General features: G+C 48.6%; 1 protein-coding gene across 4 annotated transcripts in view; it reads left to right on the top strand.

Annotated features, from left to right (window-relative positions):
• Positions 1 to 740: 740 nt before the first annotated feature.
• The window catches only part of atp11c (ATPase phospholipid transporting 11C (ATP11C blood group)), a 64,113-nt gene continuing 36,908 nt past the window's right edge, over positions 741 to 27,945 (top strand). For all 4 annotated transcript variants that reach the window (XM_076292503.1, XM_076292502.1, XM_076292501.1 and 1 more), the window contains exons 1-3: positions 741 to 1,253; positions 17,539 to 17,658; positions 23,950 to 24,039. In XM_076292503.1, coding sequence (XP_076148618.1) covers positions 1,227 to 1,253; positions 17,539 to 17,658; positions 23,950 to 24,039 — 237 coding nt within the window. In that variant the 5' untranslated portion in view covers positions 741 to 1,226. The remainder of the gene's footprint in view (positions 1,254 to 17,538; positions 17,659 to 23,949; positions 24,040 to 27,945) is intronic.

The raw sequence follows: 27,945 nt of genomic DNA, 5'->3' as shown, positions 1-27,945 counted from the left end.
AAGTATTCATCAAGAGAAACCAAACCACTGAGGAAAAAATAAAGGTTGTTGCTGCATTGGCGTAGGCCTAAATTCGCTCATCATGTTTGACGGATATTTTTATGGACCTCTTGTCTATAACTAATCACTACAGAAGACATTCCCTACTGGCTGGAGAAGTGAAGGAAAATTAATTCAAATGACCAATGTGTTCCCGGGTCTAAAGTAATGGTGAAAAAAGACTGGAACACCATAGACTACTGTGCTTATTAATGTTCAAATTCAAGGCATACAGGATTATTATCATGATATGCTTACATAACAATATAGCCATTATTTTCCTTAAATGGAAAGATATCTGATGTTGGTATAGGCATTCTAATTCCATAAGAACAAAGACAAAGCTAATGAAATTGTTTCAATGAGTGTCTAAATATGGTTGAATATGTCCAAATAGTTTAGTTGGCAACATAAATACTGTGTGAAGAGTCAGTTGAATTAGAAAATGCCAATTTAATCCCATACTTTGGTATAGACGATTTCACATAGACTACTGCCTAACTAAGGATTAGTCTACTGATCAAAATTGTTCTCAAGACTGAAACTGTTGAAAATGGTTATCTGTAATATTTATTCCAAGGGTTTCTTTCTTACAAGACTTCATCTCCCAGTGAACACTGCGATGTTACCGCACCTTCAAGGGGCGGGGTATGTGAATGTAGGGACACCCTACTCTTGAAGCTGGAGTAAAATTTGTTTGACAGGGCGCAAGTGAGATGAGGGGGCGGTGGTGGAAGCGATAAGACTGTGCATGACCCGATATTGGACTTACTTTTTGCTTATCGGTTTAATTTTAATGCGACCGGTTCAGTGAAGAGACGCGCATGCGACGAATCATTTAGAAGAAGCACAGCAACAGGGCATAGTAGAAGATGCCGCTGAAAAGAGCAGCCCCACACACGGGGAAGCAAGACTAGCCCCGCACGCCGCAACGCGGAAAACACTTAGAAAGGAGAATGCGAATGGTTAGGGGAGAAAGACTGCCAAGAAAATGGAAACAATGTAGCAACGCTGCGACATTCCACGTAGCTAGGACGAATTGGATAGAAAATAGATAGCAAGCTAATTTCGCCGTCATTCATGTAAAGTTACTCATCGTTTAAAGCTCGTGTGTTTAGTTGGCCGAAACAAAAGGAACTGCAATTCCCTACTGTCTTCCCAAACCAAAGAAGACGAGAAACTGCAATATGCTACGAAGACGACTGAACCGATTGGTATGTATTTACTCTTGGCGGTAGATTGATAGATACTCTCTCGGCGTGCCATGTTACTTCGCACACTCACCATCTGATCTTGCTAGCGAGCTAAGGCGTCTTGACTGCCCGCTGAAAGACAGCAAGACGCGTCCTCGCTCCTTGCTGAATAGCTAATAAGAAAGAATCAATGAACACCATAGGCTACCGATACTTAACACATCACCTTTTAGTAGCCTAAACATATGGGCAGCCTATTGTGGGATGTAAGAAAACCCATAATTACGCGTGAAAACGCGCGCGTGTGTAGACTATGTTTAGAAATGTGTGGTTGTACCTGATAATCACAAGGTTCACTCCAGACATAAAAAACAGTTATCGTTGCTCCAGTTTCTCAGTCAGATGGCTAACTTCCTGGTAGCGAACGTTAGCGAGCTAGCTTGCTACACTGTACTCATTTTGGCCAAATTTGTATGAGGCACACGTTGCCAATTTAAAAATGGAGCCGCCTTTGGTGTCCAACCCATATCTTAATTGTATGAAGTTTTGAGTTTTGTTGGAGTTGACGTTTTCTTCGCTCATGCAGGGAAACAGCCACAGCCATTAGTGAGTGCATTTTAATGGACCTTGACAAATTAAGGAATTAGATGGCCAGCTAATCAAATAATAACAGTTCTAAGAGCTGAGTTTCTGGAGTGGGTTGCTTGAATCCAATAATTAATTCGCTAATGCCTTTCAGAATTGTAGCATTCACTACAAGAGTGAACTTTCTTCAAGAGTAGGTGATATTTTATGCTTCAGAGTGGAGCTCTGTTGCTTGTGCTTATTGGTCTGTTTACATTTCACCCCTGACATAAGGTATCTGTACTATACAAGACAGAGCCAGAGTGCTTTTCAGTGATGTTGAATGCATTTCATTTACACTTGTGCAGAGCTGCATCTTAAAAATCACGTTAATAATTAACTGATGCGAATACTATGTACCTCTAGTGTAGCTGTAAGTTTGAAATTCAGGCTGGTCTGATGTGTTGAATGTTGGAAGTGTCTAATGCACTTTCTTGATCTTTTTTTTTTCACTGCATGTTTTGACAACTTCTCTGTTGCAAAATAGGCAATATACTGATCAGTATATAATGCTCTTAATGTAACTGTCAAATGTCTTGCTCACCCTGCTTGTTTCATACTTCTTTGCAGTCCTCAATTGGTCATTTTGAAATAGTCCCACCCTTCACTAACAGCAATTAAAGTGCCTTAGGCTGCTGACTCTATCCCCTCTGTTATTGTTAGTGGAGAGAATCTGATCCATAATTCTCATTCGGCTCATTACAGACTTTATAGGGCACAGTAAATTTGCAATTGATAGTTTGCGATGAAGGGCCAGGGCCTGGAGCTCTGCCTGCCCTGAGTGGCAGACACACACACACACAAATACAAATGCACATACACACACACACACAAATGCACATACACACACACACACACACACGTACACTGTATATTACACTTCCGTTTTTTGCATCAGGCCATTTTTACAGCCTCTTTATAGCATTATCCTCCAATAACCTGTTGGCGCTATCAGGCCAAATCCTGTGGGAGCTTCAACGTGAGCAGTATAGATACCAGCAGTAAAAGAGTAGGGGGAAAAAAAGCCATAGGATAATTATTCTGTCTGACCCGTTAAAATCGCTAGCTCGGCATATCCTATCCCTCCAGTGCGACGCATTCCACTGTCTTTTTATTTATTTATTTTCCCGGTTTTTCTATGAGGCATAAATAAGCCGTATGGGGGTCTAACAGGTTTATTGTTATTGATGCACATTGTAGTCCCCTCCCCATGCATTTGGGCCAAGCATAGATGAGGCACTGCCTCTGCTGCACAGCCAGGTCTCTGGAGGCACTGCTGCGCAAGAGAGTCATGCTCTGCTCTAATGGCGCTCTGAAGAGGAATCATTTGCCTCACTTGACTCCTAGTTACAGTGGCCGAGCAGCTGAAACCTACACAGGCTTGAGAAACTCGTTAAAGATGGCTTTGGGAGAGTGGCGTCGTCACAACACTGTGCAGGGAGGCTTCCAGAGCTTGGAATGCCCTGACAGGAATGCCAAATCACAGAGGGCGCCTTTGATGTTACCCACCTGCCCCCTCCCCCTCCCCGCCCCTGAAGGCAGCACACGGCTGGGGGAGCAGACAAGGGGTAGAGGAAGTGTGATCGGATGCAGTTTCTATGGTGCTTGCCCCACCCTCCACTCTCCTCCCCAGAAACTGTCTGACCCCTGTGTGGACACCAGGAAAAAAGCCTTTCCCCCAGGCTTGTCACATTCCAGGTGGTGTTTCTATTCTAGTTATGGAGCCGAACACAAGCAGACAAATAAGGAAGTTCATGTGGTGTTGGTAGTCGCTCTCCCTGTACAGTGGCCTGCTGTCATGTTTACTTTCCTACTGTTACCACCATTGTTCTAAATATGTACTTTTCTGTCCACGGCAAACTAGATAACCTTTAGTCTTTAGGAGAAGCTCTGTAATTTGTTTTATGGTGGTGCTGAATTTATTTCAGCCACCCTTTGTGCTTTCAAAATCTGAGATACACTGCCTACACGAATAGCTTTTTTTTGTTACTTTAGGTATATGTGAGTGAGAGAGCATAAGTGGTCTGAATGGGTTTTGGGATGGAGCTGTGATGTTCTCTCAGGGAGCTTCTGGTAGCACTGCAGTCTTTTGAAGTGCTCCCCTGTGGAGATCTGAAGGCAGAGGAGCCTTGGTTCACCATGCGCCTGTGTTAGCTAACTGGCTCGTGCCAAAATAAATGCCGGGCTACGTGGCTCGTGTTTGATGTGTGATTGAGCCCTCCCCGCCGCTCTCTGGGCGGAGAGCTCAGCGCTGGCCACTTTGTGCCCCGAGGGCCGGGCAGCGTAGTGTCCACGACCAATGGCCGTCTGCCCTGAGGCCAAGACGACAAGCCACAGCCTGCTCCACTCTGCTGCTCATCGGCCCCCGTGCCGCTCCTCATTCCCCGGTGTGCTGAGACGTGTCTCCTCTACTCAGACCGGACGGCTGGCAAACCAGGCTGGGTGGATGTGGTGAGAGTGGTGAGGGGTGCATGTCAAACAACCTCAGTGACACAAATGTGTTTGAGGAAGGGAAACCTGCCACTCAGGTCTATTGACAAATACATGCCCTTAACTGCAGACCATGCGACACCGATACACACACACACACACAGTCACACACACACACACACACACACTTGGCAGGCATTTTCCCATTCCCACTCTTAGATGTTGCAACACCCTCATAACACCCACCCTAATATCTTGTCCCACAGAGACTCGTTTGGAATTTGGATGTGTTTATGATTCCGGGATTGTCAGCTTGTGCGTCACATATCACATTTTGTGGTTTCACTTTCAGCACAGCCCATTTATGATACGGGCTTCACTAAGAAACGCTGCTTGATTCCGTAGTGCCATCAACACACACAGGATTCGAGTCTACTCTCCCCGAAGCTTGCAGCCCTTGCCAACATGGTTCGAATTATGTGCTTTTGTAAATAGTCTGTGCTTAAGGGGCCGTGCACACGACGCCGGTTTTTGTGAAACCGGTGAGGTTTTGTTAACGGTTACGCCTTGCATGTACACGACGCCGGCAGTTTAGGAGACTGAAACCGATAGCTTTTGAAACCGGCTTCCGAAGTGGGAACTTTTGAAACCGCCGGCTAACTTTCGCCGTGTAGACGCCTGTAGGTGCGAAGCCGGCAACTTTATGACGACATAGCCCCACCTCTCAACTCAGCCACGGCACTCGACCTGACATGTTGCTTGTCAAACCAAACCAAACCATTTATTTATCATTTTAAAATGTGTTTCTTTCCCCTGTCATGATTTATGTGCACAATGTAGCCTATCAGCCTTTAGTGGCTAAGTTAGAAGCACACGTTAGCTTGACTTAGTTAAACATTAGCTTACTGCATGTTAGTGTTTTCTCCAGTGGTGCTCAGACCTAATGCAATGCGTAGGCTAAGCATTTGAAATTTCACATAGCAGTCACATACCTTGAAAATGAACTTTATTAGTTTAACAGTTGAATTGAAAACCGAATTGTCTGTAGTCTCCTTATTTCATGCGACTGCTTAACCAGAGCACTTATTAGACATTCTCTGGCTTAACAAACTGTTTCAACAATGTTTTCTTCTACGCGATTCACGCGACATTATCGTGAAGCTTCTGCACAGCGGCGCCATCGACTGGTCTGGCATATGCACTACAACACATTTAGCCGGTTACACCTCTGTGTGTACACGCGAGGTTTTTTCTTGCCGGAGTCGTTAAAGGTGTGAAAGCGGTAAGAGAAAATCCACCCGGCGGTGTCGTGTAAACGGCCTCTTAGTCCAAATATGTGGCCAAGCAGCCTGGCTGTAGTTAGCGTGTGAGCCACTGGCTCTTCACGCCCATGCAGATGAAGGAGCAGCTAACCGGCTCAGCAGCTAACTGGGCCCTTCAGGGGCGTTTGGGTGGTGTTGCAGAGTGCACAAGTCAGACCATCAGCATTATCCACAGCCGCAGGGCCCCTCATGCCAACAGACTCTCTGCAACCATCAACCAGCATGGGTGGAAGAAGAGGTGGGGGATGGACCACTTCTTTCCTATTTCTTACTGCTGTTCAGGCAGCGAGTTCTTGACTTGACCCCTCTTCTGCTTCTGTGAAGCCTCAAGCAATGTCCAATTCTTCTGCTTCCTACACTTTCAGTCATATACGTACACACACACAAACACACACACACACACACACACAGATGAATTGAAAGTGGAAGTTGGTGTGCTCTCTGTAAGGCCTGTTCTGCGGAACTTGGCTTGTGTCCTCGGTAGAGGTCCTGTCTCGGGCAGGGCACTTGTTGTTGGGAACCGAGCGAGAGGGATGACGGGCATATGGAGACGGACAGCTCTCTCCATCTCGGCACGGCGCACGGGGGCACGGGGAGGCCAGCGTCCGCACGGGACCCCTCTGCCTCCGGGCTGCCTGCCGGGGCCGGCTGCTGATTTATGGCCAGCGGTTTCATCAGGAGAGCCGCGTATTGATTAGAGCTGCGCTCCGTTTTGCCGCCATTTGTCTTGTCCCCCCCGATCGGGCTGGCAGACAGAAGTGCTTACTCTTGACTTCTCTCTCTCTCTCTCTCTCTCTCTCTCTCTCTCTCTCTCTCCCTCTTTCTCTCTCTCTCTCTCTCTCTCTCTCTCTCTCTCCCTCTTTCTCTCTCTCTCTCCTCCTTTCTCTGTCTCTGGCAAGCACACAGTTCGGCTCCCTCACTCTCTTGCACACACTGCTGCACCCCCCCACCCCCACCCCCCGAGTCCCCGTAATGAAAAACCCACCCGAACTCATCTGCACCGCAGTGGGATTACAAATACATTTTGAGGTAGATAGGAAGAGCGAAGGAGAGAGAGAGAGAGTGCATGGAGGAGGATAAAACAAGGGATGTGTTGGGGGTGGTGGGTGCACTGAGATGGTGCAAAGAGGTAATGGAAGTGCATATGGATTCACTACCTGTTGTAGGCCCTCAAGCACTCTCCACCACAAATAATGGACAGGCTTTCAGGGGCTGATGGGCCCAGCTCAGGGGTGGAGATTGGTGGGGGAAGGTGCGAGTCGGGACCCCACGTCGCTTTTTTCTTCAGACCCCCCCCCCCCCCATTTCTGTCTAAAAGCCAGGCTGAATTCACAGTTTGTACCACTAAATAATTCAGTGCCCTCATTTATTTTAAATTCTCCTCACAACGCACCTCCTCTCCTGCCAGCGTATCGTCGCCTGGGTTGTGCCACTTAAGATGCATTCCTGTCATCCATATATTTATAAAGCCTCGTCCAGAGCTTCCTCATCCCGTGCTCCCGCTCCCAGCACAGCCCACAGAGAGCACTCGCAGGGGTATGAAGGAAGCCGTGTGTGTGTGTGTGTGTGTGGGTGTGGGTGTGGTTGTTCATGAGTGTAGAGCGAGAGGGAAGGTATGAGCGAGACGGTTTGCGATCAGGGATCTGGCTTTTGCTACCGCTGCCACACATCAATCCAGGCTCTCCAGCACAACCGTGTCGGAGCCAGTTAGATTTTGTCCTTGAGCTTCTCTCTCTTCCTCTCTCTTTCTCTCTCTCCCTGTGTGTCTATCACACACACTCTCTCTCTCACACACACACACACACAAGCACACGCACAAGCCTTAGATCCCTTCTGCCTCTTCCACACTCTCGCACATGGTTGTTAAATAACAGGATGGGCTGATTGCCTCCCCCAAACAGCAGGCAGACTTGGCATGGCGCAGCCTCTGAGGCCCTGGAGGTGAGATGAGCGCCGTGTGTTCTAGTCACGACTAACCAGGAGATGGAAGGGAAGCAGAGGCTGCCTTGCCCCTGTCCTCTCACTCCAGCACATGGGCCCAGGACCTGGGGGAGAGGGAGGGAGGAAAAGAGAGGTGGGGAGTGCGGAGGGATGGAACTCTGGGCTGGATCATTGATTATTTTGTTGTGGAGGAAAGCGGGAGCTCTTCCTTTAGAATGCAAGGCTGGGGATAATTAATTGAATGGTAATTACAGTCAGCATGGCCTGCTGCATTATTAGGAAAAAAAGAAGATAATGACAGCAGAAGCACTGGAGCTGAGATGCAGAATTTGTTCTCTCTCTCTCTCTCTCTCTCTCTCTCTCTATCACTCTCACATGCTCTATCTCTCACTCTCTCTTTTAAAGCCTGTCAGCATTTAGATGCAAATAATCTTGCTCCGTATCGGATATCACTCACTTTCGTTCAGTCTCTCAGCCTCTCCCTCTCTCTTTCACTATCCCACCCTCCCTCTCTTTTCCTCACTCTGTGCATGATGAAAGCTGCTATGTATGCGTGCAGATGAGTTTAGTCACACACACACACACACACACACACACACACACACACACACGAGGAAGGGCTCAGCAGCACCTGGGCTAGCGCCTGGGTGTTAATACCCCCAGCCTGCTTCCCGAGCCATCGCACCCCGGCCAGCGGATCCTCCTCGTCCTCCTCCTCCCGCCTTTCTCCCCAGCAGCGACTCGCTCTTCCAGCACACATTCTCTCTTTAATTATAGATTACAGGCCCGGGTGTCTGTGGGCCTGCTCCGAATGCTTTCAGGCTTCTGCTGCAGCGAGACGCCTGGAGATGTTTAGCCAAGGCGGAGTGAGAAGACTCCCTGCGTGTTACTGACCACGCTGACCTGCCCTTCAGAAAAATACATACAGGGATAATTGGCCCAATAAAGAACCACTTCAAACAGCCATAAACCTGAAACATTGACTAAAGTACAAATATGCTGAGTCTGTCAGGACCCCTTTTATTGTCCTGTGGGTGACCGCTGTAAAATGGAAACGAGTTGTACTTCCAGGCATGTTCCAAGATTATAGTGCGCAGTTAGTGTGTCAGGCACACAGTGGGTTGCAGTGGGTGATGGTGAAGGACACGGCTCTGAACTTCGTGCCATTTTTTTGTCGAATGACTCGTCTTGAAGACAAACTTCCCCTTTTCCCCTTTTATTCATGCGACTCAGCGTTTTTCAAAGTTGTTTGTAGAGGATGTGTTGGCTGCACGTTAGTTTGCTCAAAAACATGCTTATTTCACTTCCACCTTTTTCTTGTCTTTTTTTGCCTACTGCACGTTTGCCCTGGATAACGTAACCATCTGGAGCTGCTGGTACAGGGAACAGCCTGAGTGGTGTCACTGAATAACCACCAACCAGCGTAGACAAGCCTCCGAATCGCATCCATCCAGCCGCCTGGAGACCCTCTTAGAATCTGCTCTGCGGGTGCATGGAGGGATGAGCCAGAGAGGGCGCAGGACAGGAGGAGAAAACACTCCGCCTCGGCTGCCATGTCTTATCTGTGGTGCGTTCCACTGCGCTAGGCTGCGCCAGGCTGACACCACCACCACCCTTGGCCCACCCCCACCTCACCCTACCCCTACCCCACCCCACCCCTCTCCTCTCCACTCTGCTCTGCCCTGCTCCCCATCCTCCTGGCATGGTGGGGATGAGTTTTCCATTCTCAGAGTGTCCAGGGAGACTGCTGTCAAATGTAGGCCAGGCTGAGAGCACGCCATGTACGCTCGCAACTGCTGCTGCTGCAGCTGCGTACCTCAAACAATACCATTCTCTAAGCTCTACAAACACCAACCCACACTCTGTGTCTCATATATTGAGCATCAGCGTCTCACAGCCAGTCCTCAGTTGAAGTTGCGGGCTGCTATTAATACGCTGCCTGTGCCACCCTGTTCTGTGGCCCAGTGATGGAAGGAAGAATAAAGGACTACATAGACACAATCTAGCATTGTGAGACAGCCGTGGCTGGGGATGGTCTCATCATCCAACATTCCCACACACACCCATGCACTTTGCTTACTCGCTCTTGCTGCAAATAGGGGACAGTGTTGATGCATGATTTCAGCTTACAAAGAGACAGTCTTTTGCTGGAATTATGCTGGAGGGCAGATAACTACGGTAACCGTCAGAGGACTTTCCCTGTCCCTGAGCAGGGCTTGTATCCACTTTTAGTGCATACGGAGAGCTATTTTTTACTTTAACAATGTAGCCTGGCTGTTTTTAGTCCAAAACTGCTCGTACACTGTGGTTCTGTGGTAGCATAGATGACCTAGGAGAGGATATTTAGTCCGCACTCCCACATGTTGTGGTCCTATTTCCCAAGCCTTGTGTTGGCCACAGGCCCAATGCAGACCAGTGTCCTTGATTTCTGAAATATACTTGTGCTTTGAGAGAGCAGCACTGTGTTGCTAAATACGTGTAACTCTGTTTCAGTTGGTACTATAGTGTTGTGAGAACTGGCCAACACACACTCCCTGTCCACCACCCCAAACAGCAATTGTGTCCTTGTCATTTGTCATTATGTTACATCAGGTAACTGTGTGAGCATGAATTTGTACCCAATTCATTTGCCCCTAAAGTAGTGATTCTCAATGTGTGAAGTGACACATTTTGTGTTTCCCTTTTCTTTGGCTTGAGTTTTCCTAGTTGACATTAATAGTTGACTATAGTTAGAAAACTGAGGTCATGGCACATCCGTCAATGTTTGTTTGTCCCCTGACCTCCTCTCTAGCTTCTCTGTTTTGTAAACAAAGTTAGCTCAGTTGGGTTTAGTGGGTAAATAATGACCAGAGTTGTGTGGCCCCTTCTAATAGCCTATCTTTGATAGGTTGGTGTGGGCACCATAGGAGGAAGGTAATTCAATAAATCTGAGGAAACTTATCTGTCTCAGTGTCAGAACTATTGCATTTGGAAAATGGGGTGTCGTGTTAAACTCCACAACATATTCCATCATTTTATTTTACGTTTTTATGGTCCTACGTTTGTCCAGCTGTCCTGTTCAGATTTATCTTGGCTCCCATGAGTCGACTTTGTCCTAAGTTGAAGGACACAGAAAGTAACATCAGGTAAGGTAATGGCGTTTAAGAGCACATGCAGCATTTTGGAGCCAAGCAGCATTTTGGAGCCAAACATTTTCTTTCACTGAAGGTTGTCATAGTCACTGCTCTGATTGAAGTTATTTTGTCCTCAAAATCTTACAATAACTCTTTTTGTCAGTGCAAGTTTTACGCACATGCTTCTTTCTTGGTGGCCAGTACATCCCTGGGTGTGGTGATCACTTAGGCGCAGCTCCGTTGCATAAGGGAAATAAGAATGCAAAGTGAGGTGAAGGCCACGATCCCCACCCTTCTGCCCTTCTCTTTTTGCCTTTAAGAGCGATCATGCTGTCCTGCTCGGCCATCTGCCGCAGAGCAGATCTCCCAGCCAGCCAGCCAGCCAGCCATCAGGCCTCAGCCGAGTGATGGCAGTTGACGTCCACTTTGAGCTGCGCTCAGGAGCTCATTGTCCCCTCCATTCCACTCGGCTTCCCCTCCTTGCCCGCTCCACTCGCCCGTCTCCCTCCTGCCTTGCAATCTTGTCACTTTAACTTTGACGCTTGGACCCTTTTAGCACTGACTTCTGTGAGCATTGATAAGCGCCTGTCACAAGACTGTGTGTCTGTGTGTGTGCATATGAGCATTTGACTGTGTGGTGTAAGTCAGGGACATGCTCAGCTTGGCAGCCTGGTTGTGCGCTTGACTTGCAGGGCCCTGTTAGCAATGTTTTGCAGGGCTATGAGGAGGCTCCGTCACCTGCCCTTCTCCTGAAGCAGCAACACAGAGCAGCACTTTGACCGTGGACCAGGCTCAGATCAGCTCCTCAGAGCATGTGGCTGCCCAGGAGATGAGTCTGAGCTTGGAGCGTGCGTGACGGACAGAGAATGCGATGATGACCTGTCCAAACTCAATAGGCTGTCTGGAGCTTGAGGTGGTTCACTAAGTGGCCTTAACCAGCTCTCCAGGAAGAAGATCGTAGAGCAGGGATGTGCACACTGTGCAAGTAAAAAAGCCCCTCCGCACTCACCCAGGCCCATTTCCCTCTGAAGCAAAGCTAACACATATGTCAAAGCACAATTAACCCTGGGTAATAAGGCTTACTTCAGTGAAAAATGTCCGCTTTACTGAAAAGAGGTGGTCATTTGTAACTGCATTTTGTATAATGGCTGTATTTTAGTCAGCCACATTATTACTGCAATATAAAGTTGCAAGATGCATAGTTTGAGTCAAAAGTAACTGCTAATGGGATTGCGTATAATTATCTCAACCTAAAATGAATTAGCCTCACTAAACAAAAGTCTGTTTTTAAAGGCTTAAGCAGCAAAATGTTCAAGAACGAAAAGGAACTTTATCACTTTCTGCCCAGCAGCATAGTGGCACTGTAACAAGCTGTGAATCACACTTAATAGCCAGCAGTCCACAGTTGCCTTTATCTCTGTATTCTCAACAGGGCTAATTTAGCTTGATTGTTAAGCTTGGTTGTAGCCCTTACCCAGCTACAACACATCACGGACCAGATCTCCTCTTGGCCATTTTTGCCTTGCTGGGTTTGACAGTCGTCCAAAGTTGAGCTCTAAACTACACTGGTGACATTGCATCCAAGCAGCCCATTTGCCAATCAAAGTTTGGACATATGTTTGTGGCTCTCTCTTGTCACGTTTCCTGACCAAGTGCAATTTAGTAGAGTCACTGAAGTGATGACAAGTGTGACAAAGTGAGTCTTGCCGGCTCGCATGCCAAACCAAGTGCAACGTCGATGAAATATCACAATCCATTCCCTTCCCATAGCTTGCCACGGGATGTTATCAATCATAGTCAAGGGAATAAAGACACTTCATCTTAAAAGCGTGTATTTCTGCACAGTGCATGGATGGGAAAAAAAGGCTTCTGGCAGAACATTGTTTTGTCACAATTCATTACTCATTCAGGGCTGTTGCAACAGGAAGGCCCGTTTCCAGCACAGAGCATTCGGAGCAAGACTCTTTTTGGTTATTTGAGGGTCCTGTGAGAGTAACTGATGCGGCACCTGACAATATTTCACTATTTGCCACTGCACAAAAAAAAGACGTTTTGAGGTATAGAGCTGTGCTATATAGCAAAAGACACAATGCTAAACGGAAAATGAACTTTCAACCTCTTTGTTCGCTCTATTTTCATTGCTCATTGTTAATGACTTAAATTTCTGCCCATGCAGGATGCCATTCTGTAGTCTCACTGTAGCTAAACTAGTAAGGTGTGTTTAGTCAGTAACCTGGTCGGACACAGGTCCGCATATCTAGGGCCTCTGGCTCGTCGCTCTGCTGATCTTTGTAACCCAACACAATCAGAGTCTGTCTGTGAGACCTCGTTAAGCATTAATGCCAAGTGCTTGAGTGGCTGTCATAGTCGACGGTCACAGACAGGACATTGTGACGTCACCAGGCTCTGGGGAGCGGAGAGACGCTTGGCCCGTGGTAGCACCTGAGCTGATGCCAGTCCGCCCGGCATTTGGCTGGTGCTTAATACCACTCATTGTGTCCTGTGCAGGATGGACTCACACAGCGGGTGTTGTTCTCCGTGTTGCAGTGTTACCTGTAATGTAACATAATGTAATGCTAACACTGATTAAATATAAAGGCTAATCTAATATTGCAGTGACCTGGTTTATTTAATTCCGTAATGGCTTGTTTACTGGTGAGCACCTCTACTAAAGACAGTTTGTCCGTTGAGGAAAAGCATGTTTGTGGTATTGATTTCTCCCTTGTCTTTGTTTGTACTGTGGCTAATGTCCCTCCACTCAGGCACAATTTGCCCTCGCATCATTTCTGGCATACGCATCCTTCCTTTGGAAATCCTTTGAATATTTTTGTTTGGGTTTTGTTCAGTAGCGAGACAAGTGACACTAAGGCGGAGATAATTCCATCAGTTCCATCATACTTCTCCCTGCAATAGTGCTGGGTTGCCTGCTCCGGAGGGCTGAGGGTGCCGGTCGAGGAATGAGTATTGGGATCACGTCAGGGGTGCTGCGGGCCCTGCCTCCTGACCCTCATTACATTTAACACTGCATTTCCCTCTAAATCAATGATCTCCCAGCGTGGCTACAATTCTCTTGGGCCGGCTTGCGCTCCAGCACTTCCTACCTCTAATGGTCTGTTTCTTGCTCTTTTGGGGACTTGTACTCGCCCCGCCCCGCTCTCCTTCATAGCCGTGTCTGTTTTGGAGCACAGGTGCGTGGCTTCAGTAAGCGCAGTACCTTGGAAAGGCCTCTGCTGCTTTGTGGCTGTGGGTTTGGGCCAGTGCCTACTCGTGTTTACCATAGGCAGATGCTAACCTTGAGGTTGTTGTTGTTGGAACGTAGACCTTGCGGTTAATGACTCCCAGAGAGAGAGGGGGGGGTGAAAGAGTAAGGTAGAGTTCAGTCCGTCAGCCAGACTGGACACAGGGTCGCTCCTTTGTTGGCTTGTTTGCTTACAGTGCCACAACAGCAAATACTGGGTTTTAAAGGACCCCCTGAAGTGACCGCAGTCCACTCTTGGGTTTGGCATCCTCGTTTGAGGTGTGCTCTGGGCAGAGAGTGTCCATGTCTTTGAGAGTGCCAACTCTGCAGTGAACAGACTCTCCTGTAGCCTGGGAGCTTCAGCCAGATATGCTCAAGCAAAGGTGGTGTACTTTTTTATTTTCCTGCTTTGCCTCTTTGGTGCAGTTCAGTATGCCTAAGGCTTCCTGCTGTATCTCCACCAGACACAGTTTGGACACATCTCTACAGGTTTATCTGGACAGACTGCATCAACTGCATACCATACAAGATAAATGTTGCTGTCTTGATTATTAGTATGTTATGATTTGCTAAACTGGATGTTCAGCACTGCACTGATGAATCAACATAACCACATTACGCAGGTCTGATGGGGTCCAAAGTGCTGACAGAGGCCGGCTGCTCTCATGTTCCCAAACAAACTCATTGGTTGCTTTTGTACGGCTTCACGTGCTGTGTCTGGGCCTCACTTGACCTTAGTCAGGAGGTTATATGAGCGCGGTAAGAGGGAGGACTAAGCCCAAAATGATTGCGCAATGCGAAATGGAGGATATGGTGTGGTTTGTGTGTTTTGAACTCAATCCCACCCTTTGGAAAACACCCCTCATCCCTCCATATTCCCGTAATGGTGGGCGGTGCCTTATCTCCCAAAGTATTAAAAGTCTTTCCTAAAGTGCTGGGTGGGTGTGGGAGAGCAGTGCAGCCCAGACAGTTTTTGTAGATATCTTTGGTGTGGTCATGGCTTAGAACTAGAGCCCCTTCTGTTTGCTCTCTGTAACTCTCTCTCTCCCTCCCTCCCTCCCTCCTTTTTCCATCCTTCCATCCTTCCTCTCCTCTCTTTACACCTCCCCCCAGCCTTCCTGCTTGTCCATCCGGCCTTTCTTGCCGGCAGTGTCCAAGTGGGCAGCAGGCTCAGTACACAGTGCACTACACACCACAACCCTACTAGTCAGCTGAGACGCGAGCAGCACATTGCCCTTCCCTCCGGAACCTTCTAATGTCGCTGCCCTCAGCCACCATCACGCTGCTCTCGGCACTCTAAGACGGAGGCGGATAAATGGTGCGGATAAGGCCCGCTCGTGGCTAATGCTGCATACCCCGCGAGATCCGAGGCAGCCTAATCTGCTCTGCGGCGATTAGGCTGGAGTAATCTCAGGCATGTGAGAGGTGAATCTGATTAGCCAGTTATCTGGCAGCGCTCGACCATGAGCCACTCACTCGACCCGCTCGTAGACGGCTGGAGTGGCCGGAGGAAATCGTCCAGTTTATGGGGCCGTGTCGTGACGGACCCTTCCTCTGTGCCTTCCTCAGCGAATGTGGAACTCAGTGACCGGGCGCTGTCAGTGGGAAAGGCGCATGGCGTGCTGCGGAGTGGCCGCCACACCGGATCTCTTCCCCTACGGCTGCTGAATTATTAACACGGCCGCTAATAGCTCTCGCCTCCCGTGGCTCACCTCGGCTCAGTCCACAGATAGGAAGAGACAGGAGGCAAGGTGGGGGAAGGAAGTGGTCTTTCCCCTATCTGGAGGGAGGAAGCAAGAGATGTGTGTGTGTGTGTGTGTGTGTGTGTGTGTGTGAGCTGAGAGGAATCTCGGCTCTTACTGACGCATCATTTCCGCTGGGCTGGGGAGGAAGAGGGGGGGGATAGGACAGCTGCACAATGCCGATGGCGGATGGCTTGGTGGCTGGGCAGGCTGGCAGCTGACCCCATGGCAGCTTCCCCTGCAGTCCGCCTGGCTTCAGGGAAGACTTCCTATTCTGAGACGCTGAGTCACTGGCAGCGCCCACTGTCTCCGCGCCTTGCCTTGCCTCGCCATGCCAGTCTTCATCCTCCCTCACATACACACACACACACACACACACATATACACACACACATACACACTACACACACACTCCCTGGAGGCCCTTTTAGGGCTGTGGAATGTGTCTACTACCATCTGCCTCGCACTCAGAGATTCACGTGCCCACATGCATGCATACACACACACACACACGCACACTCACACATGAAGAACTGCCTTACTCATGGATACAAACATGTGTCATCTACTTAAAAACAGATGTGACTAAATGGGATGGCTCTGTTTATGTGACATGGTGTGTGTGTATGTGTGTGTGTGTGTGTGTGTGTGTGTGGTGGCGGTTTGTGTATGCTCTCTTCCTCCAGGCTCTGTATCAGGAGAAGATAAAGGGGTCCATAAATCTTACAGCTCCTTCCCTCCTTCACTCTCTTGCTCTCTCTCTGCCTCTTTGCCTCCCCCTTCACTTTATAACCAGCTAATCATCAGTGGTGCTGCACCTGCCACTGAAACCCCCTAGCCCATTGAGAACTTTTGCCTGGCCATCGTGGCTTTGCTGACCTTTTGTCTCACACACACACACACACACACACACACCATAGCGGCACTCTACGCCCCCATCTCACTCTCACTCTCTCTCTCTCTGTAACGCTCAAGGGATTGCGCTGGCTCTCGGCGTCTTGAGCAAGTTTCATCATTCTCCAGCAAGCACCTCTCACTAAGCCTATTATTCCAAATGATGAGGCGGCTTTTTCCCCCCATCTCTTTGTTTTTATCCTGCGCTCATTTTTCAGCCGCTGGCATCCTATTCCTCCGGCCTCGGCCCTTTCAGATTTGTGGCCCGTGGGATGTTTTTCATATTTCATGAGTCGGTGTATTTTTTATTTCTCTTAGTCTTTAACTTGGTGCACTTTAAAGACATTTGTCATCCCGGCAGTGAGGAGAACAGAGCATCAGAGCGGTGCCTTGTGGCTGTGGGCTGGGGAAAAACCTGAAATTAGTTGGTCCTCTGTAGATTGGCCAGTGGTCGGCTGTGGATGCAGGCGATGCCCATACATGGGTAGGAGAGGGCTCTGCCTAAATGGGTTTGGGTGTTTGCTGGTCCCCAGCGCTCGCGTCTCTTCCATTCTGGAGACATGTTTACGCGCCCACCGGCTGCTCAGGAGACGTGGGGCCTCCCACATGATACTGTGATGGCAGCTGCCGCTTCAGTGATGTGCTGACAGACAACTCTTCAACTCTTCCTCTCCCTCTCTCTCTTTCTGTGTTTCTGCTGTATGCCCTCTCTTTCCCTGTTCTCACTCACCTTTTCCATTTCTCCGTCTCTCTCTGTCCCTCTCTCTTGTCCTTTTGTTTTCTTTCTAAGTTCAGGATGAAAAATGGTGTGTATATAATGTTTATTACATGTTTCCATTAAAGGGTTTTAAGGATGCAGCAATGTAAACAGTTGCTGGTTGAATAAACGAGTGATACACTCTCTCTCTCTCTCTCTCTCTCTCTCTCTCTCTCTCTCTCTCTCTCTCTCTCTCTCTCTCTCTCTCTCTCTCTCTCTCTCTCTCTCTCTCTCTCTCTGTGCAGTGTGGAGGGGATGAGAAGAGGGTGGACAGCAGGACCATCTATGTGGGACACCGGCAGTGTCCGCCCACCGAGGCCTTTATCCCCCCAAAATTCTGTGACAACAGGATTGTGTCTTCCAAGGTAAGAACACTTGAGCATCTGTGTGCGTGCGTGTTAGGGATGCAACAATTGATTAGTTGTTGACTGTTAAGTTAATCAATTAACTTTTAAGTTAAGTTAATTTTAATTAATTAAAAATAATCTGAATGAAACTTCTAAAACTTGAAAATGTTCAGTTTTATTTACTCCTCTATGACTGAACTAAATATTTTATCTATCAAACAACTAAATTGATGAATCGAGAAAATAGTCGTCAGATTAATCGACTATGACAATAATTGTTAGTTGGTGCCCTAGTGTGCGTGTGTGCGTGTGGTGCCTCAGCAGCTGCTCTTTACTTTTCCCATCACGTGCTGCATGTACTTTAAACTTTGTGAACAGAATGCTCTGCTTAAATGCTGGAATGGCTAACCTGTGCCGGGCAAACTTAGTACACCTGTGATTTACTTCTCCCTCTAAAGCACTTTTTCTGACACTCTGTTTTCATCAGCTCACAATATATTGCGTTTATGAAACACTATCTCATTGAAGCAACCGCGGAAGGGGAGTGGGGGGTGGGGGGTACAGACTATTTGAGTCCTAGAATAGTTCATCGTGGCTGGGAACATAGCCAGCGTGTCTTTAGCTCGTTTCTCCGGCACATTCCGCAGTCGCCCTAGTGCTCTGCCACCTGTTCCTCCAGGTGTGAAGAGACTCTTCAGCTTGGGCTGTATCACCCCATCGGCCCTGGACCAGACTGGCCGGTCAGCACTGGCTCATTCTCTGTCATGATCTGTCTTATCTCTCTGGAGCGCTCTCTGGGTTTTTCGCTTTCTGAGTTCAAGTTCAAATCCAAATGAGCTTTATTTGCTTGACTGTGTCATCACAATATTGCCAAAGCACTGAACATCTATTACAGAAAGGAAGGCAAAAGCCCCTCTTCCTCCTGCTGTCTGTCTCACTCAGAGTCCTCATCTTTCTCTTTCACCCCCTGCCTCCCCCTCTTTTACACACAAGGACCCATTCTCCTCCCTCCTCCTCCTCCTCCTCCTCTTCTCCTCCTCATCTATCCTCTCAGGAATTCTGATAAATTTCTCCACCCCCCAGTCCGGCTCTCCATCAGATCCCCACCACCACTTCAGTGCTGCTTGTCTCTGCACCAATGGTGGCCCGTGATTTGTCAACGGGGTTGGGCAGCTGCTGAAATACATGGTAGCTATTAAGGTGCAGGCGTGTAGGGCCATTCAATCTGTCTCCTGAGCCTGATGGGCCCCCTTAAATCTCCCCCACTGGGGCAGGAGAGTAGGGGAGCTGGGGATGGATCGGGTAGGGAGTGGGGGGGCTGCACAGGCTTTTAAAGAAAGGAAGTAAAGAAGGTTGTGTGTGTGTGTGTGTTGAGTAGTGTAGCACAGAGGTGTCTTAAAGGCAAACACCGGGATATAAAGATTTTGGCCTAAGATTGGAAGGTTAAGAGAGGAGGAATAACTAGGTCTTCTTAAAAGCATAATATCTGCTGCTTTGTAATGGTACATTGCCACATGGTGCATTCTGTAGACCTCAACATGCACTGAGATCATAGTCCAAGTCCAAGAAAGAAATGGAGACAAATATTTTACTAGGGACTGCTGTTTAAATTTTGTCCTGTTTAAAGTCCAATTTGCACAAAGATCTTGAGTAACTTTGGTTGGCACTATGACCATTCTCCCTAAATAATCAAATGTCTGGTCATGGGGTGTGCAGCCATAGCCAGCTCACAACGATAAAAAGGTTTGATGACTGAGACCAAGTCAGTTGGTACTGCTGTGCTTTCAGTGAGTCTCTGTGCTGAGTGTGACTTTGCATTTAATCTGCATTTGAGACTTTATTGGAGGTGTGTGTGTGTGTGTGTGCGTGCATGCGTGCGTGTGTGTCTTGTTTGTGTTTATGTGGCTCAGGAAGATATTTATAGGCGTGTGTGTAGAGGGATGTGCTGAGGATGGCCTAATCAATGGTCCTCCGGAGGGACAGTAAACACACTTTAATTACCCTCAGTCTGCTGTTTACTCTTTTCTTCCTCTCTCCATCATCCTGCTGCTTACCTCTCCTTCGCTCCCTGGCACCTCTCACTCCATCCATCCCTCCCCCCTCCATCCCTCCTGCTCTCATCACTCCGTTTTATTGCCTGGCTTTCACTCAAAGATAAAAGTCCTGAATGATATTGAAAAGGTGAGCCCCCGTTTGTGACACCAGAGCGCTGCATTTGAATGAGAGAGCTCCCATTGCAAGTGTTCTGTTAAAGCCCAATACCACACACACATAAAGATGCTGCTCATGAATAATCTATTCTGTGGGCTCAGGGAACTCTTGAACAGTTTATGTCTGTAGATGGAAACGTATGACAGGCAGAAATATCACTAGCTGCAGTGTTTCCCACAGAATTGGATTCAATTTGTGGCGGTAGCTGACTTGGACAACGGGGGGGGGACGGACACATTCAGTGTCAGAGTCAATAAAATGAGCCCTTCAACGAAATTGACAAGCAGCTGTAAGTAGGCTAAGCATGCTAAATTCGACATTCAAACAGTATTCTAACGTTAGCTTTGAGATACTGCTTGATTTCATAACTTAGTTTACTCTCTTCAATGTAGCCTACTATGTTGTGATAAGACCTTAGCAGAGTTCACTTTAATGCAGCAGTTTTGAACAAATTTGCGCAGCATGGTCACGATGCTAAGTGGATTTAATAGCAATTTAGCCAGACGTCCTCTATGCATATGCAATGCTGGCAACAACAATCCTTCAATTAATATTTTGTTAAATGCACATGCAAAGGAGTGGCAGCGGGCTACGAGAGAGAGCGGGGCGGGGCAAGGAAAGGCTGCGTGCATAAAAAGCGCAGCTCAATGGCAATGCAAGGATTTGACCTTATATTTAATTTAAATTCAATTAAATTAAACATAAAATATTAATCTGTGGCGGCCGATTTTTATTTCATGGCGCCCCGCCACAGATTAGTCAATGTATGGGAAACACTGCTAGCTGCATTGGCTCTGATCGCAGCGCACCAAACTCAGACCCGCGGAGAGGAAATGGCACAAATCCAAACTGATGACCTCAAAAACTACCAGACACTCCTGACCTCCTTCTCAGCCAGCATCACTGCTGCTAAGACTGCTTTCTACAATGACAAAATCAACAGCGCTACAGACACTCGAAAACTTTTCTCAACCTTCAAATCGCTACTCAACCCTCAGCTGCCTCCTCCTCCATCCAGCCTTACTGCGGATACCCTCGCCTCATTTTTTAAAAACGAAGTGGCGGCAATCAGCAGTCAATTCTCTACATGCCCACACAACGCATCTGACTCAGATACCGCACTCCTACAACCTCTAGGGGCTGCTGGAACATCTTTTTCAGCATTCGCGCCTCTCTAGACTCCTGACATGTAGCCGTCCTACCACATGCTCGCTGGACCCTATACCTACGAGCCTACTTCAGTCCATCAGCCAGCCAGCACCAGCTATCACACATGTGATCAATGCCTCGCTAACCTCCGGAACATTTCCAACAGCGTTCAAAATGGCCCGGGTAACACCATTACTTAAGAAAGCTTCTCTCAACCCTGCTCAAGTCGAGAACTACCGCCCTGTCTCACTCCTGCCTTTCCTATCCAAAGGCATTGAACGAGCAGTCTCCAAACAGGTCTCTGACTTCCTTTCACAGAACAACCTTCTGGATCCAAATCAGTCTGGGTTCAAAAGCGGCCACTCTACCCAAACGGCTCTGCTGTCTAACAGAAGCCTTAAAAGAAGCCAAGGCGACTGCTGACTGCTTGTCATTCTGCTTGACTTATCGGCACGGTTAATCACCGCATCCTTCTCTCTATACTCGCTAACATGGGAATGTCTGGTTCCGCTCTCTCCTGGTTTGAATCCTAACTCACAGGACGCTCGTTTAACGCATCATGGCTTGGTCAGCTATCTGCACCTCACCATCTCACCACAGGGGTCCCCCAGGGCTCAGTCCTGGGCCCCCTTCTCTTTGCTATCTACACCACCTCCTTGGGACAGATTATCCGTTCGCATGGCTTCTCATACCACTGCTATGCAGACGACACACAGCTCTATCTGTCCTTTCCACCTGATGACCCCTTGGTTTTAGCACGGATCTCGGATTGCCTCTCTGACATAGCTACATGGATGAAGGCACACCACCTTCAGCTGAACCTCTCAAAGACTGAACTGCTGGTCCTCCCAGCTAAACCTACCATACACCACAACATCAACATCAAATTTGACTCCCTGTCTGTTTCACCTACCAAGACTGCAAGGAATCTAGGAGTTGTTCTCGACAACCAACTAAACTTCTCAGATCATGTCGCCCGGTCATGCCGTTTCGCACTCTACACCATACGGAAAATCAGGACTTACTTGACTCAAGATGCTACCCAACTTCTGGTTCAGGCAATAGTCATCTCACGACTCGACTACTGCAACGCCCTCCTGACAGGTCTCCCAGCCTGCGCAGTGAAACCCCTTCAAATGATCCAGAACGCGGCGGCATGCCTGGTCTACAACCAACCCAAAAGGGCACATGTTACCCCGCTGCTCATCCAGCTACACTGGCTACCTATGGCGGCCCGCATGAAATTCAAGGCTCTAACACTTGCATACAAAGTAGTCTCCGGTTCTGCTCCCGCCTACTTGAATGCCCTCATACAGACATACGCTACCTCTAGACCGCTGTGCTCCTCAGACGAACAACGTCTAGCTCTACCACCTGTACGCTCAGGCCAATCCAAACTTTTCTCATCTGTTGTTCCTCGTTGGTGGAACACACTGCCAGTTCCTACAAGGGCAGGGACATCCCTCTCCATTTTCAAAAAAACCCAGCTCTTTAGAGAACATCACCTCTCATAGCACCACTTGTCTTACAACAAGTCTTGCTGATCCTAGCACTCACCAGCCGTCTTGAACTGACACGTAACTGTTAAAAACAGCACTCACTGATGCACTTACTCTTACTGTACTCTACCGTTTTTTAAATTGTCCTAAAATTGTTGAGAATTGCTTTAAAACTTAAACTGTTTACCATGTTGTTAGTCGCTTTGGCTAAAAATGCGTCAGCCAAATGTAATGTAATGTAATGTAATGGCTCGTTCTCGTCAACACAGCATTTTGCATGGACTTTGCATTGCAAATATGAAACCTATGATTTACTCTTCAGGGTTCTACCACCTATCTAAACCAGACGAGTAAAAATGGGGTCTTTATAGAACTTGCACCATATGGAAGTCTGGTAATCTTTTCAGATGAGAAGTTTGGACCTACTGCCAATGGCTTTTGGTCCCTGTTTGGCTGCACTAATACATTACCAACCTGGCAATCCGGAGCAGGTAGCCACTGATGCAGGGGTTGCACCCATGCAGAACAGTCAAACATTGCAAGATCATAAAGTTTCCTCTTATCTCTAAACACAGTCACGCACAGGAACAAAATAACTACAGTCATCTCATATGTGGAAGAACACAAAATATTTGTCAATTGTCAATAACATGTCAGAAAATGGTAAAACAAAAATGTCAGTGTTTCCTGAAGCTAAAGCTAAAGTTTATGTCCTCAAATGCCTTGTTTTGCCCACATGCTAACCCTTCCTGCCTTGCTGCAGCTGGGGTATAAGCCCTCGTAGAGAGGCAGTAGAGACTGCAGCCGTGCCCTCGTAGAGAGGCAGTAGAGACGGCAGCCGTGCCCTCGTAGAGAGGCAGTAGAGACGGCAGCCGTGCCCTCGTAGAGAGGCAGTAGAGACTGCAGCCGTGCCCTCGTAGAGAGGCAGTAGAGACGGCAGGGGAAGCAGCGCTGTTGCTGTGTCTGAGCTGGAGTCTGGGGCTGGAGAAGGTAATCAGCTCAGCTTTCCGGGGCGCGTAGCATTAGGCAGATAAGTGGCTAAGCCAAATCAATGCTCTACCTGCGGGCACCACAGGGCCAATCTCCCAGGTCACACACACACACACACACACACACACAAGCCTTGGAACTATTCACCATGCAGCACTTCCTGTTCCCCACTGCCACACTATATCTATTGTCTTTCCCCCTCTTCCTGTGATCCCCTTCCCTACTCAATCTCAACACACAGGCGTAATGGCGCTGAGATCCATCCCCCCAGTTCTATGTGTACGAGGCTGTGGGCTGTTGCCTCAGTGATGGCTCAGTCCCTGATCTGCTTTTAAATCCGTGCCTGTGAAGTTGGTTGAGAGAAAAAAGGGAAAGGCTTTGCAGCTGTTTACCAGCAGCATGTAATTAGGTTCCAGTGTGTGTTTTAATTCCTATCCCCCCGCCCCCTTCTGTTTTTCAGTACACAGTATGGAACTTTCTGCCAAAGAACTTGTTCGAGCAGTTCAGGAGAATTGCCAATTTCTACTTCCTCATCATATTCCTAGTCCAGGTGAGTGGCTGTTTGCATGTTTGTGTGTGTGTGTGAACAGGTGTGAAGTGAGGTTTTGCCCTCTTGCATTTGATTGTGTAATGGTGTGTGTGTGTTTGCTGGGCTGCTGATATGATTCATACTCACAAACAGACACAGAGGTTGCAGGAACTGGAACCCAGCTAAACTTGAAATGACATCTGTGCTCCATAGTTTCCATCAAAATGATTTGTAGAGGTGGTGTGTGTGTGTGTGTGTGTGTGTGTGGACCACAGCAGCATGAGGCAGTCAAGCTGCTGTTGGCCCAATGTCTCTGTGTGTATTGGTGGTGCCACACACACACATACGCACACAAACTCCTCAGTGATGACGTGGGTGGTGATGGCCTGTGTAAACACACCTCTAGCTCCCCCTGTGCTCTAACCCCAAACAACCGCCAGGCCCAGCGGGCCTTAAGTCAACTCCAGCTCCCACTGCAGCCTCTGCGCCCGTGCTCTGGGTGGGCCCGCCTCCAGTGGAGAGGCCCAGACCGGCCCCAGCTGCTCGGCCGCTGGCTCTCCTCTCCTCTCCTCTCCTCTCCTCTCCTCTCCTCTCCTCTCCTTCCCCTCCGGTCAGGCCTGGGTCAGCACTGGAGCTACAGTGTGTGCAGCTGTCTGCTCAGTTTCAGTGAGGTGGCGTACAGCAGCTCTTTCTCTCCGAGTTAGAAGTGCACTTCCTGTGTGTGTGTGTGTGTGTAAATGCATGGACAAACAGAGATGCATGTGAGCTGATTTGTTTTCTCATTGTTTGTTTTCACCAGTGCGCTGCTGGTTGTTGCCAGCTCTTCTCTGGAGAGGTTACTTATATCCCAGTTGCTCAAGGTCCCCCACATCGCTCCTCCCTTCACACACACACACACACACACACACACACACACTACTTACACACACACACCCACTATTCACACACGTGGCAGTTACGGAGGAACCTCACGGCAGCATCAGAGCTTCAGAAATAGAGCAGCTTCTCTCTCCTGCGGCCCACATGCAAATGTACCATCACACACACACACACACACACACACTCACTCACTCACTCACTCACTCACTCACTCACTCACTCACTCACTTACACAAACCCAGCGCAGCACTTACTATTACTCTCTTTCTCTTTCTCTCTCCCCCTCTCTTTCTCTTTCTCTCTCACTATTACTCTCTCTCTTTCTCTCTCACTATTACTCTTTCTCACTATTTCTCTCCCTCTCTCTCTCCTTCAGGCCTTTCACTGTCTCTGTCTCTGTTGCCAGCTATCCTCTTGTTTTCCCGTCTCTTCTCTCCTTCTGGCTTTATCTCTTGTTTCATAATTTCTGCCCCTATTTCTCTCTGCATCTCCCCTCTCTCCCTGTGTCCCCCTCCCTCCCTCTACCTGTACCTCTCTTTCTCTCTCTCTCTCTCTCTCTCTCTCTCTCTCTCGTTCTCTCTCTCTCACTCTCTCTCTCTCGTTCTCTCTCTGTCTCTCATTCTCTCTCTCTCTCTCTCTCTCTCTCTCTCTGCAGCGCTGCATTGCTGACGTCAGGCGGCAGGAAGCCCTCTGTAGTTCTGTAGGGAGCCATAAATAGACACGGGCAGATAAAAAAGCAGCGCTGCGCTAAAAATATCCCTGCGTGCCTCCACTGGGATCTGCTGGGAGGGAGGGAGGGAGGGAGGGAGAGAGAGACAGACAGGAGAGGAGAGGAGAACAGAACGAGGGAGGGCATGAGGAGGATGACACAATACAGCAGGCGAGTGGGTGGGAGATCTCTGTCTTTCACAGGAACACTCCGACACCGATCTGGCAGGGATGTACCTCAGAATGTACCCCTGTGTTTGTGGGTCTGTGTGTGGGTCCGTGTGTGTGTGTGTGTGTGGGTCCGTGTGTGTGTGTGTGGGTCCGTGTGTGTGGGTCCGTGTGTGTGTGTGCGTCCGTGTGTGTGTGTGTGTGTGTGTGTGTGTGTGTGTGTGTGTGTGTGTGTGTGTGTGTGTGTGTGTGTGTGTGTGTGTGTGTGTGTGTGTGTGTGTGTGTGTGTGTGTGTGTGTGTGTGTGTGTGTGTGTGTGTGTGTGTGTGTGTGGGGCGCCGTCTATGTGAGTGCACATATGTATGATTGCACACTCCTGACTCAGAAGCAGAGAGAGAGAGAGAGAGAGAGAGAGAGAGAGAGAGAGAGAATTTGGTGTGGGCTTTTGTGTGGCGCAGCAGGAGTGTTGTGTTGTGAGAGAGGGAGGGAGGTGGTTGTGGAGTAAGAGTGTGCTGGTGTGAACTTTGGAGGTCGTTGGCTGGTGCGTCAGCGTTTGTGGTTCTAGTGCTATAGTTCGCAGTTTGTTGTTCTGTGTAAATCTTGGTGGGGATGCATATATATCTTTGAACACCAGTTGACTTCTGTAAAAGCAGAAATGTTACATCACACTCTCAATCATTCACTCTTTCACACACACATACACACTCTTTCACACTCATACTCACACATTCTTTTTGTCACTCACACACACACACACACACACACACACACACACACACACACACACACACAAGCTGCTTTCAGGCACAACTTCCGCAGTACTTGCAGAGTTTTGTCAAACTGAGGTCCATGATGCTAACCTACGGACCTTATGCTGACATGAACGACACACACGTACATGAACAGAATCTCTGTGTGGTTGACCAGGTTGAATGTGGTTGAACACGCCAGGATAACACTACGACCAATGTGTACTGTCATCCAACGTTGCAGCGCTGTCTTCATCAGTTTAGCTGGTTCCCCGGAATGCAAGGGGAAAAAGTAACGTGCATCATTGCTCATTGCCAGAGTGTCTCGCAGAGACAATTCCATTGTGCTCTCGCAAGAACTCTCGATTTCCATGGTAGCTCACACACACACACACACACACACATCAGCAGAAGCAGAGTTTTGGCCATAAAAGACTGTTGTCCACCGTCAGCAAAGTCCAGTTCATGAAACTAGCGCACACTGCTGATCACAATGGTTCTGCTAAGAGATAATACAGTTCAGCAGTGATGCGGTTCTACCCCTGGCGTTGTGTATCTGCGGCGTGTTCTCTCTCACTCTCTAATGGGAGGACTGAGTTAACGCCCAAGAGGGTCTGCACATAGTATCCTGCCAGATATCTGTCTTCTGTTGTTTAGTTTAGATTTAAATGTGCACTGATTGCATTGGTGAGCCTCTACTTTGTAAATGAGATTATTCTTTCTCCACAGTTCCCCTTATGGCATCGCAGAGGCTTTTTGAAGTCAACAAGGCAAAACTTTATTCGATTAAACAAATGTTGACAAAGCTCTCCTCTCTGCATGTGACTCGCTGGCGAAACGGATGCGTATTGTATTGCAGTAGATCTTGTTGAAGTGCTCCATACACGTATTTAAAAAGTCACGGCTGAGTTGTGTTCTGGCTCAGCGCTCATGATGGCATCATGTTGTGGGGCCTGTCCAGGCCTGAAGCAATTCTCTCCCACGCTATCTGGAGACCATCCGGATTCACTATATCTTGCCTGACTGTCCACTTCATCATCCGGCCCATCCAGCCGCATCTGTAGCCTTCACCCTCCACTGCTGCTGCCGCCGCTGCGTGTGCTGTGAGGCTTCTGTGGGCTCTGCGTCGGCCCACTCGCCTTCAGAAAGGCCTTTCATCAGCACGCCGGCCCACTCCGGGAGGCCAGGGGGCAGGAGGGAGGGAGGGAGGGTGGCACGACGAGCCGAGCCGGCCAGCACTGCAGCCCATCCATCACGCCCCCAGCCGCCACTACCCCCCAACCCCCCCCTGCTGAAGCAGCCACTCCCCCAGCAAGGGCCAGGGCCCCAGAGCACCCAGCACCGGAGGGATGCTGAAGAGGATGAAAGGAGGGGGATGGAGGAGAGTTTAGTGGGTGCCGCACTCTCACCTTAAAACACCTGCA

Source organism: Alosa pseudoharengus, unplaced genomic scaffold (genome assembly GCF_046254945.1).
Source record: "Alosa pseudoharengus isolate Yale_2024_CS ecotype anadromous, Long Island Sound unplaced genomic scaffold, YU_APseudo_1.1 YU_APseudo_1.1_scf_19, whole genome shotgun sequence".
Classification (NCBI taxonomy): Eukaryota; Metazoa; Chordata; class Actinopteri; order Clupeiformes; family Clupeidae; genus Alosa; species Alosa pseudoharengus.
The sequence above is the reverse complement of the archived record's forward strand: the minus strand, read 5'-3'. Positions and strand labels throughout refer to the sequence as shown.